The sequence below is a fragment of the Takifugu rubripes genome, chromosome 6 (assembly GCF_901000725.2).
Source record: "Takifugu rubripes chromosome 6, fTakRub1.2, whole genome shotgun sequence".
NCBI classification, from domain to species: domain Eukaryota; kingdom Metazoa; phylum Chordata; class Actinopteri; order Tetraodontiformes; family Tetraodontidae; genus Takifugu; species Takifugu rubripes.
This window is the reverse complement of record NC_042290.1, coordinates 12,685,906-12,699,876: the sequence shown is the minus strand read 5'-3', so window position 1 is coordinate 12,699,876 and position 13,971 is coordinate 12,685,906. Positions and strand designations below refer to the sequence as shown.

Below are 13,971 nucleotides of genomic sequence, written 5' to 3'. Positions count from 1 at the left end.
ATATACAGACGAAAATCCTCATGCAATGTGACTGCACGTCTTTTAAGATAGTTACATTCAGGGACACCGGGAGAGAATTGTTGCAGCATCCCTGTGCTGTACTGGCATCAGGAGGGTGAGAGAAGCAGAAAATACCTGATACTTTAGAAATCCCAGCCACATCTTCTCAAAGACACGCTTGTGTTCCTGTAATGAAGAGACATCTCTCACCATTGGCAGCAACACAACAGAGCAGCAGCAGCAGCAGCTACAGTAGCAGCAGCAGCAGTAGCAGCAGCAGCAGCAGCAGCAGCAGCAGCAGCAGCAGCAGCAGCAGCAGCAGTAGCAGCAGCAGCAGCAGCAGTAGCAGCAGTAGCAGCAGCAGCAGTAGCAGCAGCAGCAGTAGCAGCAGCAGCAGCAGCAGCAGCAGCAGTAGCAGCAGCAGTAGCAGCAGCAGCAGCAGCAGCAGCAGCAGCAGTAGCAGCAGCAGCAGCAGCAGCAGCAGCAGCAGCAGCAGCAGCAGCAGCAGCAGCAGCAGCAGTAGCAGCAGCAGCAGCAGTAGCAGCAGCAGCAGCAGCAGCAGCAGCAGCAGCAGCAGTAGCAGCAGCAGCAGCAGCAGTAGCAGCAGCAGTAGCAGCAGCAGCAGCAGCAGCAGCAGTAGCAGCAGCAGCAGCAGCAGCAGCAGCAGCAGTAGTAGCAGCAGCAGCAGTAGCAGCAGCAGCAGTAGCAGCAGCAGCAGCAGCAGTAGCAGCAGTAGCAGCAGCAGCAGCAGCAGCAGCAGCAGCAGCAGCAGCAGCAGCAGTAGCAGCAGTAGCAGCTACAGTAGCAGCAGTAGCAGCAGTAGCAGCAGCAGCAGTAGCAGCAGCAGTAGCAGTAGCAGCAGCAGCAGTAGCAGCAGTAGCAGTAGCAGTAGCAGCAGCAGCAGCTACAGCAGTAGCAGCAGCAGCAGTAGCAGCAGCAGCAGTAGCAGCAGCAGCAGCAGCAGTAGTAGCAGCAGCAGTAGCAGCAGTAGCAGCAGTAGCAGCAGCAGCAGCTACAGCAGTAGCAGCAGCAGCAGTAGCAGCAGCAGCAGTAGCAGCAGCAGTAGCTACAGTAGCAGCAGCAGCAGCTACAGTAGCAGCAGCAGGAGCAGCAGTAGCAGCAGCAGCTACAGCAGCAGTAGCAGCAGCAGTAGCAGTAGCAGCAGCAGCTACAGTAGTAGCAGAAGCAGCAGTAGCAGTAGCAGCAGCAGCTACAGCAGCAGTAGTAGCAGCAGCAGCAGCTACAGTAGCAGCAGCAGCAGTAGCAGCAGCAGCAGCAGCAGCAGCAGCAGTAGCAGCAGCAGCAGTAGCAGCAGCAGTAGCAGCAGTAGCAGTAGCAGCAGCAGCAGCAGCTGCAGTAGCAGCAGCAGCAGCTACAGCAGCAGCAGTAGCAGCAGCAGCAGCAGCAGTAGCAGCAGTAGCAGCAGTAGCAGCAGCAGCAGTAGCAGCAGCAGCAGTAGCAGTAGCAGCAGTAGCAGCAGCAGCAGTAGCAGCAGCAGCAGCTACAGCAGCAGTAGTAGCAGCAGCAGCAGCAGCAGCTACAGTAGCAGCAGCAGCAGCAGCAGCAGCAGCAGTAGCAGCAGCAGTAGCAGCAGCAGCAGCAAAAACATGCCTCACCTTTAGCTTAGCAGCTTTCCAGTCCGCATGGTTGGCTGGAAGAGAAACCCTTTGTCTGAGAAGATCCTGTGGCATCCAGCTCGTGATCGTACTCTTCTATGCTGATGTGATGCACTCACCTCCTTGTTTGACCATGAAGCTGGTGAGTTCTGACTCCTGGTTGGGAATGCTAATGTTGGACATGAGTGTGAAGACGTTGCTCTGATACACAGGCAGAACTTCCTACCATAAAGACAAAAGAGCAGCGATCAGATGTCTGAAGAGGGAGTGAAAGGTGAGGAAAGGGGCTCGGCCATCCTACCCCTCTGCTCCTGTCCATCACTTTGGTCAAGTTCTCTCGAACTGAGCTCATCACGTAATATCTCACATCGTCCATCTCCAGAAATTCCTGGAATCTGGAGATCAGCAGGGAAGAGTCCACGGTTTTGGACAGAAGTTTGTTGACCACCGCCTAGCATGACATCAGCAGCGAGCGTTACACAGTGGTTACAGGAAGCTGGAGTGGAAAGGTTCCTCCAGTGGTTCCAGTACCGGCACCACAAACAGGAAGTTTCTCTGCCTCGAGTCAGCACTCATTTAAATGTAAAGCTCATGGGACATCACACACACCACCTTTAATGTGGAGGACAGGGAAGAGGCGGGAAAATGGAGTTGAGGGAAAATATTGGAGGGAATTTCAAAATGGTTTGGGACTTTATTTTAAGAGACCTTAACAAATTCAGCGAACTTGTGCTGTCAGATGGGGGAACCCAACGCATCACCCTGTGTGTGCAGGACAGGAAGTCGGTTGCGAAGAGATTTTGAAAATAAAAAAATCCCGTCTTTATGGCGAAAGTGCTTGCAAATGCTAACCCTTACGCTAACGCTTGAAATAAACAGACCACACAATAAATTCAAGCAATTCCTCATGAGTGACTAAAGGATCCTCTCCACCTCCTGTCGCGATAATATCAGATGAACGTCCATGACTTTGTTCACACGATGCTGCGCACTGAAGACAGACGTCCCCCCGTCCCCCAGAGGACAGAGCGGACACGCAGTGACAGCACTCTAACCAACTCTAACCCTAACCAAACACCCACATTAGGGTCAGAGGGTTAGAGGGTTAGGGTTAGAGGGTTAGGGTTAGAGGGCTAGGGGGTTAGGGTTAGAGGGTTAGGGTTAGAGGGTTGGGGGTTAGAGGGCTAGGGGGTTAGGGTTAGAGGGTTAGGGTTAGAGGGTTGGGGGTTAGAGGGCTAGGGGGTTAGGGTTAGAGGGTTAGGGTTAGAGGGTTGGGGGTTAGAGGGCTAGGGGATTAGGGTTAGGGGGCTAGGGTTAGAGGGTTGGGGGTTAGAGGGCTAGGGGGTTAGGGTTAGAGGGTTAGGGTTAGAGGGTTGGGGGTTAGAGGGCTAGGGGGTTAGGGTTAGAGGGTTAGGGTTAGAGGGTTGGGGGTTAGAGGGCTAGGGGATTAGGGTTAGGGGGCTAGGGTTAGAGGGCTAGGGGATTAGGGTTAGAGGGTTGGGGGTTAGGGTTAGAGGGTTAGGGTTAGAGGGTTAGGGTTAGAGGGCTAGGGGGTTAGGGTTAGAGGGTTAGGGTTAGAGGGTTGGGGGTTAGAGGGCTAGGGGGTTAGGGTTAGAGGGTTAGGGTTAGAGGGCTAGGGGATTAGGGTTAGGGGGCTAGGGTTAGAGGGCTAGGGGATTAGGGTTAGAGGGTTGGGGGTTAGGGTTAGAGGGTTAGGGTTAGAGGGTTCGGGTTAGAGGGTTGGGGGTTAGGGTTAGAGGGTTAGGGTTAGAGGGCTAGGGTTAGAGGGTTAGAGGGCTAGGGTTAGAGGGTTGGGGGTTAGGGTTAGAGGGTTAGGGTTAGAGGGCTAGGGTTAGAGGGTTAGAGGGCTAGGGTTAGAGGGTTGGGGGTTAGGGTTAGAGGGTTAGGGTTAGAGGGTTGGGGGTTAGGGTTAGAGGGCTAGGGGTTAGGGTTAGAGGGTTGGGGGTTAGGGTTAGAGGGTTAGGGTTAGAGGGTTGGGGGTTAGGGTTAGAGGGTTAGAGGGCTAGGGTTAGAGGGTTAGGGTTAGAGGGTTAGAGGGTTGGGGGCTAGGGTTAGAGGGTTAGAGGGTTAGGGTTAGAGGGCTAGGGTTAGAGGGTTCGGGTTAGAGGGTTAGGGGGTTAGGGTTAGAGGGTTACGGCTAATCCACATTCATGTTCTAAGGAGTTACACAACCCGAGCAAAGTTTGTCAAGGGACAAACCTGCTTGGAGCGCTAACCCTAACTCCACTCCTAACCCTTAATCTACGGCTTCCTTAAACCCTAACCGTAAACCCTAACCCTGGGTGATTCTGCCTGGGACTGGTCTCAAGCCCTGGCCAACAGCTGCTGCTCCTCCATCCTCCACAATCCCCTATTATTTCGATCAGTAGGCCAGTGCAAAAAAAGTTTTATCCCAAACCCTGAACCCTAACCCTGAACCCCAACCCTAACCCTCTAACCCTAACCCTAACCCCCAACCCTGAACCCCAACCCTGGACCCCAACCCTGAACCCCAACCCTAACCCCCAACCCTGAACCCCAACCCAAAACCCTGAACCCCAAACCTAACCCTGAACCCCAACCCTAACCCTGAACCCCAACCCTAACCCTGAACCCCAACCAAAAACCCTGAACCCCAACCCTAACCCTGAACCCCAACCCTAACCCTGAACCCCAACCCTGGACCCCAACCCTAACGCTGAACCCCAACCCCAACCCTAACCCCCAACCCTGAACCCCAACCCAAAACCCTGAACCCCAACCCAAAACCCTGAACCCTAACCCTGGACCCCAACCCCAACGCTGACCCCAACCCTGAACCCCAACCCCAAACCCTGAAACCCAAACCCTGGACCCCAACCCTAACGCTGAACCCCAACCCTGAACCCCAACCCCAACCCTAACCCTGAACCCCGTTTTAGGAACGATAGGATGGTTCCTCATATATTGGCCGGCGCCCTACCAGGATGAGCTCTCGGGGGAAGCTGTGGTGTTCGCTCCAGTCCAGGTCCAGGAGAGGATGATTTCCTTCAGCTGCAGCGAACTGCATCAGGCAGCAGAGGCCACTCTCCTACAGCCGGGGGGGGGGACAGGAGCAGCTTCAGTCCCAGCTCATTTTATGCAACACTGCTTTTTGGCAGCTAAATGGTCTTTTCAGGAAAAGTTGCACTGGCTGCGTGTCCCGATTGGAAGCTTTGATCAGAGCATCAACATATCCTCGCGCTTATGTGACAAGTAGAGAGAATCTTATTCAATTTTATTACTGAATTAAATGATGCCGTTTGTTATCAGATTAAATGGAGTTTCCAGAACAAACAATGCAGATTGGGATGCTCCTCGCTTCAGGGACGCGTGGACGGCTTCCTGTTCAACTCACTGCGATCTGGTGAAGCTCGTGGTCAAGAAGTTCCAGCAGCATCTCCACACAGCTGCTGTATCGGTGCCTCATGAAGATGCTGTATTTCTCCTGGGGGCTGTAATGTCCTGGCACGAGCACACACTCCTGTTCACACACTGGTGTTCACACACACTCGCGCTCACACACACTCGCGCTCACACACACTCGCGCTCACACTTGAGAGGAGCGGACACTCACCACTCATGGCCTCCTCCTCTGGAGGCACCTTTCCTTGAAACATCTCCCTCCTCTGCAACAAGCAGCAGAACAGGCGACTGCAGGCACCGGCGGCTCCGACAACATCCGCCACCTTCTCGGACTGAAAAGGGATGGAGCCAAGCGAGGAGAACGTGGGTGATTGGGACACGTCCCGGCTAGGACGGAGCTACTTGTACGTTTTCGAATTAAATGGATTAAAGTTCAGTCAGTCGGGCATGTTGGCACGTGGCGGCCAGTTAGCGTCCGGGCTGGGTGGCGTCCGGGCTGGGTCCCGTCCCGGTTGGGTCGCGTCCCGGCTGGGTCACGTCCGGGCTGGGTGGCGTCCGGGCTGGGTCCCGTCCCGGTTGGGTCGCGTCCCGGCTGGGTGGCGTCCCGGTTGGGTTGCGTTCGGAACCGGGACGCCACCCAGCCGGGACGCGACCCAACCGGGACGGGACCCAGCCCGGACGCCACCCAGCCCGGACGTGACCCAGCCGGGACGCGACCCATCCCGGACGCGACCCAGCCTGGGACGCGACCCAGCCTGGGACGCGACCCAGCCTGGGACGCGACCCAACCGGGACGCGACCCAGCCCGGAGGCCACCCAACCGGGACGCCACCCAGCTGGGACGCGACCCAGCCCGGACGCGACCCAGCCTGGGACGCGACCCATCCCGGACGCGACCCAGCCTGGGACGCGACCCAGCCTGGGACGCGACCCAACCGGGACGCGACCCAACCGGGACGCCACCCAGCTGGGACGCGACCCATCCCGGACGCGACCCAGCCTGGGACGCGACCCAGCCCGGACGCGACCCATCCCGGACGCTAACTGGCCGCCACGTGCCAACATGCCCGACTGACTGAACTTTAATCCATTTAATTCGAAAACGTACAAGTAGCTCCGACAAATATTCGGAGGAAATCCAGGAAACGACTGTAAACGTTTCTGTGATCACAAACATGGCAGATAAATAATATTTACAAAGTTCACCTCCGCTGTTGCGGACTGACTTTACCTGCAGGAGCTCGAAGATGTCGTAAACCGCATTCGCATGTTTTTTACTTTGTAAAATTTCCTCTACTTTGTGGTTCGGTTCGATTTTAACTCTTTTATCCGTTTGTTGTTCCGCCACTGCTGAACTCACGTGGCGCTTCCTGGAAACCGGCGCCATGTTTCTGACTGACGCGTCAGTCACGTGTTTGTCACGTGACCCGACACAGCGTACATGTTTTAAACCACCAAATCACAAATTGTGATCATTCAAAGTCAATGACAACTATACAGCAGTGACACCGTGCGGTACTACTGCGAACATCAGCATTATTAATCAATAACATTTAGCATTCCTAAATGTTATCGCGCCCCCTTTCAGCTGGAGGCTGAACGACAACAGCCATCTGATTTTCCCCAGAATCTTTTGTTGCTTTTTGTGTCTAATATTCGGCTTCCTTCACGACGCTTCTGAAATTAAATGTGCCTTTTTTATAGGGTTAGGGCTGGAAAAAAATAGAAAAAGCTTGAAATAAAAAAGGTTTAGGGAATAACTATCCTTAACTAACATAGAAAACTACCTTGGATATCCTTAACTATGACTTTATCTGCAAATTGTCTCTGTCTCTATTGTTGTTGTGCAAGAAATAAAGATAAAGCCAGGCCTGACAGCAGCAGCACCTTCTTTGGGAGGTGAATTCCTTTCAGCCACCACTGTTGCCCACATCTCTCAAACGCAGACACGAGTGCTTCTCTATATTTGAAATATAGAATAACTTGATGAGAATCAACCCAAACATGAAGAAACATCTACAGTACAACCAACATAACTCCTTCGATCAGTTCACCCCGATGTTCATACATACTCGGTACTCAATATATGCCATTAATAATCAATAACACCACTTCAATATACTTCATCAAACATTTTATTTCCTCTAGGAAACTAGGAAAATGACCCCGAGCTTTATATTATACTAACATTCAAAGCTTCCAACAGATTCTCCCCAAACTCTGCACAACCTAAAAGGTTTCATTATGATTTCAAACATCATCATGACAAAGTCCGGATCAGAACCAGGATCCGTTTCTCTTCAGCTGCCGGTGCTTCGTGAAAACTGAAGACATTCTGCATGTGGAAGCAGCAGCTGCCTCATGATGAGTGAGGCTTGATTTCTTCCTTTAAACAACCATGATATGATGCACTGCTCTTTATTCATGTCAGTCGCTTTTATTCAGCCTTCACTGTGAAGATGGCAGCAACAGAGTGATGATCAACGTGAGCCGCAGACCACTGTAAAAAGCAAACGTTCTCAGTCCGGAGGGCAAAGGGAACCCTCCCCCTGACCGCAGCTCAGATCGGATAACTTAAAGCTCCATGTCGGCACGGAGCATGACGCCAAAACCCTCATCAACAGACCATAAAGCTGGTGTGAGTCTCTGGTCGCCGCCGTTGGAGCCAGTCAGGGCTCCTCTCAGTCACGGACCGCTGGGTTCCGGTCCGGTTGTGGCAGAGTCACGATCCCAACTCTAATCAGAGACTTCTTAAAGAAGGTGGGAATTACAGGCGCTCTATGGGATCCAACGGTCTCTTGTTATGATGTCACTGTTGCTTTCATACTTTTGGATACAGAAACAATTGAAATGAAAAAACTAACATAAAAAATGGCCATATTGGTCGATTTTAGCACAAACATGGTCAGCAAACTCTGGTTCTTCTAATCAGAAATGTGGCCTTCGTTGACAATGTCCTGTAAAGAAAAACAGAAATAATAATCATGATGAATATAAATAAAGGATCTAACATGTTATGCTCCTCCTAAGAATAAGTTCATTTCTCTAAGCTTAACATGGCTCCATGATGTCAAAATGAAAGTCACTGACGTTCACTGGTTGATAAAAGTGAAGGATCAAGCATGGTGGGTTAACCCTAACCCTCTAACCCTAACCCTCTAACCCTGACCCTCTAACCCTAACCCTCTAACCCTACTAACCCTAACCCTCTAACCCTAACCCTCTAACCCTAACCCTCTAACCCTAACCCTACTAACCCTCTAACCCAAACCCTCTAACCCTCTAACCCTGACCCTCTAACCCTAACCCTCTAACCCTACTAACCCTAACCCTCTAACCCTACTAACCCTCTAACCCTGACCCTACTAACCCTCTAACCCTGACCCTACTAACCCTCTAACCCTAACCCTCTAACCCTCTAACCCTGACCCTACTAACCCTAACCCTCTAACCCTGACCCTCTAACTCTAACCCTCTAACCCTACTAACCCTAACCCTACTAACCCTCTAACCCTGACCCTACTAACCCTCTAACCCTAACCCTCTAACCCTACTAACCCTAACCCTCTAACCCTAACCCTACTAACCCTAACCCTCTAACTCTAACCCTACTAACCCTAACCCTCTAACCCTACTAACCCTCTAACCCTGACCCTACTAACCCTAACCCTCTAACCCTCTAACCCTAACCCTCTAACCCTACTAACCCTAACCCTCTAACCCTAACCCCCTAACCCTCTAACCCTACTAACCCTAACCCTACTAACCCTAACCCTCTAACCATAACCCTACTAACCCTCTAACCCTACTAACCCTAACCCCCTAACCCTACTAACCCTAACCCTCTAACCCTACTAACCCTAACCCTACTAACCCTCTAACCCTACTAACCCTCTAACCCTACTAACCCTAACCCTACTAACCCTCGGCTTTTGGGTTAGGGTTAGAGGGTTAGGGGGTTAGGGGGTTAGGAGGGTTAGGGTTAGTAGGGTTAGGGTTAGAGAGTTAGAGGGTTAGGGTTAGTAGGGTTAGGGTTAGAGAGTTAGAGGGTTAGGGTTAGAGGGTTGTAGGGTTAGTAGGTTAGAGGGTTAGGGTTAGTAGGGTTAGGGTTAGGGTTAGAGGGTTAGGGTTAGAGGGTTAGTAGGGTTAGGGTTAGAGGGTTAGGGTTAGTAGGGTTAGAGGGTTAGGGTTAGAGGGTTAGTAGGGTTAGTAGGTTAGAGGGTTAGGGTTAGTAGGGTTAGGGTTAGGGTTAGAGGGTTAGGGTTAGAGGGTTAGGGTTAGAGGGTTAGTAGGGTTAGTAGGTTAGAGGGTTAGGGTTAGTAGGGTTAGGGTTAGAGGGTTAGGGTTAGAGGGTTAGTAGGGTTAGGGTTAGAGGGTTAGGGTTAAACAGAGAGCTGTGGTTTTATGGGGCAGATACCAGCACAAACGTGGGACTATTCACGGTGTGACCGTCTGACAGACATCCAAACGGAGCCTTTTCAGGCATTTTCATTCTCCACCAGCTGACTGAACATACAGGGGGGGGGGGGGCTGTAAAAGTGTCCCCTTTGAACGCCCCCTTCATGGCAGGGTTGGAAGAGGTTAGCTTTAGCACAAGTTTTAATGAGGGTGCTTGATACGATATACGGTGTCGGAGGAATATGAGGCAGTTTGCTACGTGGGTGCGAGGCGGTCGGGGACAGCTCGGCCCACAAGAGAGGGCCCAGTTAATGTGAGTATAACAGAAGTATCACAGTCTAGAATTGGAAGCTGTGAATGTATTTAACCGCTGCCAGACTGACTCCAGCACGGCTGAAAATATTCAGTCACTGCGAGTTCAGCAGCAATAAAGAATCATGTGAACAAAGAGATATTTGCTATAACGTGCGAGTGCATTTTACTCCGTTGGTGGATTCAGGCCGTGGTTGGAGACGGCATCCGTCTTGGGCTTCACCAGCACTGGCTTCAAAGTCATGGATGGGAAGTGTGTTCATCCAGCTGACCATGGAACCCTCCTGACGCTCCGTCTCCATGATGGTTGGGTAGATGAAGGCCTCCTTGAAGGCCTGGACAGCCTCCTCCTGCTCCTCCCACTCCAGCCGTTCATGCAACCCGTCTCCACCAAACCGCTTGTTGTAGCGGTCATAGTGGACTTTCTCCAGAACGAGACCCAGGCCCGGAGCTTTGGGCACGTCCACCTTCTGCAGTCCCCAGCTGCGCTCCATGACCTCTTCTCCAGCGTAACCCTTTATTACGGCAATTACCAGGCCGATCATCTTTCGGATCTGGTGTAGCATGAAGCTCTGACCCCGCACGGTGATCACAGCAAACTCCGTGTCACCACGAATGAAAGGCTCGCCACACAACATGTGCGTGATGTAGCGACGGGCACTTGGGTCGTTTGGGGCCTTCTGTGAGGTGAAGTTGTGAAAGTTGTGGGTCCCTTTGTAGTGAGCAAACAGGTGATTGACCCTCTGCAGCGTCTCCGGCTGCAGGCGGAAGCTGGGGGCAGTTCCAGCGGCATCAAAGTCTTTTGGAGAAAAGGCCACAGTTGGAAGCATGTACGCATACGTACGAGCATCACAGTTGTTTTTGGAATTGAAGCCCTGAGTTACCCGTTTCACACCTATCAAAAGAAGAAAGTACGAGATTAAAATCATGGTTTGTGCAGATCTGGCGCTTTGCAGATCTGGCGTTATTGAGAAGAGACACATGGAGAAGATCAGACCATCATTTATTTCAGTCATGTTGTGGACAGATCAATAGATCTGGTAAATGAAGTCGGCGTGGGAGGACTCAACTCACCCAAGATTCGGATCTGTGGGGGCAGATGTTCATTGATTTTCTCAGTGAGGTCATCAATCAGCAGGAGCTTCAGCGACACCACCTGACCAGCTGCAGACACGCCCTAAAAGCCAAACACCAACAACGGTTGTCATAGCAACACCACCTAAATGTCAGTGGTGATGGAACTTCACCTGTATTCACAGCAACCACTCCTGTAAACAGACGACAAAGAATTCTACCCATCCTTAAATTGTTCAAATAAAAAGTAAAAGGCCTGCAAAATATTTTCCTCCAAATATTTTTTCTCGACTTGAGAAACTAATGATTAAATGAGCAAAAAACAGAATAAGAATGACCTCACACTGCAATATATATTTGACTGGAGGTGCTCGAATTGTTGTTCAGAATAGAATTCTGATCCAGAACCTTCCATCAACTGGCTGCCCTGACCTCTGACCTCCAGCCATGGTGGGATGAGAGGAGCATCAGACTGGTGCTGCCCTGACCTCTGACCTCCATCCATGGTGGGATGAGAGGAGCATCAGACTGGTGCTGCCCTGACCTCTGACCTCCAGCCATGGTGGGATGAGAGGAGCATCAGACTGGTGCTGCCCTGACCTCTGACCTCCATCCATGGTGGGATGAGAGGAGCATCAGACTGGTGCTGCCCTGACCTCTGACCTCCATCCATGGTGGGATGAGAGGAGCATCAGACTGCTGCTGCCCTGACCTCTGACCTCCAGCCATGGTGGGATGAGTGGAGCATCAGACTGCTGCTGCCCTGACCTCTGACCTCCATCCATGGTGGGATGAGAGGAGCATCAGACTGGTGCTGCCCTGACCTCTGACCTCCATCCATGGTGGGATGAGAGGAGCATCAGACTGGTGCTGCCCTGACCTCTGACCTCCATCCATGGTGGGATGAGAGGAGCATCAGACTGGTGCTGCCCTGACCTCTGACCTCCAGCCATGGTGGGATGAGAGGAGCATCAGACTGGTGCTGCCCTGACCTCTGACCTCCATCCATGGTGGGATGAGTGGAGCATCAGACTGCTGCTGCCCTGACCTCTGACCTCCATCCATGGTGGGATGAGAGGAGCATCAGACTGGTGCTGCCCTGACCTCTGACCTCCATCCATGGTGGGATGAGAGGAGCATCAGACTGGTGCTGCCCTGACCTCTGACCTCCATCCATGGTGGGATGAGAGGAGCATCAGACTGGTGCTGCCCTGACCTCTGACCTCCATCCATGGTGGGATGAGAGGAGCATCAGACTGGTGCACCAACCACCTACAGCTCAACACCTCCAACACAAAGGAGGTGCTTATTGATGTTGGAGGTCCAGACCAGGACCGCCAGGTCCTGTTCCTGTCCTGCTCGGACTCTTACAAACACCTCGGGCAATAAACTGGACTGGACCACACACCAGTCACCTGTATGGGAAGACACAAAGCAGGATGTGCTTCCTAAGGAGACTGTGGTACTTCACTGCCTGCAGCAACCTTCTGCAGATGTTGGTTGCCAGGGTCCTCTTTTACACCGTGGTGTGCTGGGGGGGGGGGGGGGGGCATCCAAGGACACATGAAGTCAGCATGAAGCTGGACTCCCTGGTGACAGTGGCAGAGAGGAGGACTCTGGATATGATGGATAATGCCAGCCAGCCTCCTCGGAATGTCATCAGCAACCAGAGGAGCCTGCTCGGCCAAACACTGCTCCTTCCCAAGTGCTGGACAGGCCAACAGAACAAGAACTCATTTGTCCATCATGTCCATCAACTCCTCACTTGGAACGCTAACGTAAGCGTATTTCCCGTGTGCTACTCTTTCAATTAGGGATCAATAACTTCAGGATCCAGTTTTAGGTTGAATATGGAGCCAATAAAACTGATGAATGATGTTCTCCTGCAGCTGAAGACATTTTACAACAGTTTAACTGTAAAGATCAAAACTACAGCATGTTTTTGACCTTCCATGAGTGTCCTCAGAGAAAACTCCTCTCTAAATGTCTTCCCAGTTGTGGGACAAAGCCCCTCAGACCAACAATGGAATTCTGTTCCCATCTTTCCATCTGGGAACACCCACCTTGTCTGTCCTTGCACACCTCTGGAAAGACATCTTCTTCATGTCATCTCCATGGTTTTGGGGGATGCAGCCAGATTTGACAAGTGCAGCAACCAGGTCGTCCTCAATAGTCCTGAACTCAGAAGATCCGGGATTCCTCTGAGATGAAGAACACACTTAAAACCAGTGGGACAGAGGAAAACCGGGCAAAGACAAAAAGCCCAGCTGATGTCTGTACCTGCATGCCATAGTATCCCTTCCCAGAGTAGGCCATGAGCAGGGCAACCTTCTTTTTGGGGTACCGTCTGTCCTCGTTACTGGGCTCCACATCTGTCTTCCTCCTCTTTGTTACACAGTCTTCGTCGCCCTCCTGGACCCTCTTCAACTGCTGGATCTTCTGATCCACACCTCCAGACATCATGTCGACCATCCAAGACAGGATCCCTGCGGGGAAGCCCAGCAGATCTTCGGGTTACTCCAGAACACCCACTCAAACAGAAGACGAGCGAGCCCAGAACGGAGCCGAACCTTGGGACACGAACTCCGTTTACCTGTCCTCTCCGACGTCACGCTCTGTCTGACAAAGGCAGCAAATACAGGTCGAATTTTTAACATATCTCTCTAAAGCATCGTACCCAGTGAGCAGGTAGTAATCGGTGAGCAGAGAGAACCAGGTGATCCACGGACAGCGTTCACCTGTGTTTATAGAAGCTTAGCAGCTAAAGCTAACAGCAACGTGGTCTCTGTCATTTTCAAGCTCGAGCAGCGAATATCGCGAGACATCCGCTGTCGTCGCTTCCGGTACGTCACAGGAAGCGACCCTGTGAGCGGCTCCTCGTGCGTTTTATTTTCTCAGCAGAGTTTCTGCTGATTCGTCCTAAATATGTGAATGACGTGGGTCCCGAGATGTTTAAATGCAGCTGTGTGCTTTTCATTTTGTGGTACAGTCACGCAATGTTTCTGTTTCCGTACGTTTTCATTGTTTTGTGAATAAAGCACCTTTTCGTGGTTTGTCACCGCTCACTTTGGTTTGTTTAAAGCTCAGATGTGCATCACAGAGTTGATCTTAAATGTAATGTGAAGCTGACGAAGGTGTGAAATCTGTGAGCGGTGGAACCCCAAACATCTGCTTGTGTTCACAACAG

At 51.8% G+C, this 13,971-nt stretch overlaps 2 protein-coding genes across 5 annotated transcripts in view; both read right to left on the bottom strand.

The window, feature by feature from the left end:
• The window catches only part of noc4l (nucleolar complex associated 4 homolog), a 12,057-nt gene extending 5,642 nt beyond the window's left edge, over positions 1-6,415 (bottom strand). The window contains exons 1-8 of one of the 2 annotated variants that reach the window (XM_029837870.1): positions 6,232-6,415; positions 5,177-5,332; positions 4,993-5,130; positions 4,579-4,686; positions 1,918-2,067; positions 1,736-1,838; positions 1,617-1,651; positions 136-186 (exon numbers count right to left, since the gene is read on the bottom strand). In XM_029837870.1, the coding sequence (XP_029693730.1) occupies positions 136-186; positions 1,617-1,651; positions 1,736-1,838; positions 1,918-2,067; positions 4,579-4,686; positions 4,993-5,130; positions 5,177-5,332; positions 6,232-6,387 (897 nt within the window). In that variant the 5' untranslated portion in view covers positions 6,388-6,415. The remainder of the gene's footprint in view (positions 1-135; positions 187-1,616; positions 1,652-1,735; positions 1,839-1,917; positions 2,068-4,578; positions 4,687-4,992; positions 5,131-5,176; positions 5,333-6,231) is intronic. The other variant, XM_029837871.1, reaches the window with a different exon arrangement.
• Positions 6,416-7,119: 704 nt separating this feature from the next.
• pus1 (pseudouridine synthase 1) lies at positions 7,120-13,670 on the bottom strand. 3 transcript variants are annotated; one of them, XM_003978819.3, is made up of 6 exons: positions 13,378-13,670; positions 13,065-13,270; positions 12,848-12,985; positions 10,785-10,887; positions 9,881-10,605; positions 7,120-7,957 (listed from the first exon to the last, which is right to left on the bottom strand). In XM_003978819.3, the coding sequence occupies exons 1-6, from the start codon at positions 13,439-13,441 to the stop codon at positions 7,925-7,927; spliced, it is 1,269 nt and encodes a 422-aa protein (XP_003978868.3). In that variant the 5' UTR covers positions 13,442-13,670; the 3' UTR covers positions 7,120-7,924. The 3 variants fall into 3 exon arrangements, with proteins under 3 accessions (XP_003978868.3, XP_011618516.2, XP_011618517.2); XM_011620214.2 differs by having other exon boundaries at positions 13,355-13,669; XM_011620215.2 differs by having other exon boundaries at positions 13,462-13,668.
• Between the last annotated feature and the right edge of the window lie 301 nt (positions 13,671-13,971).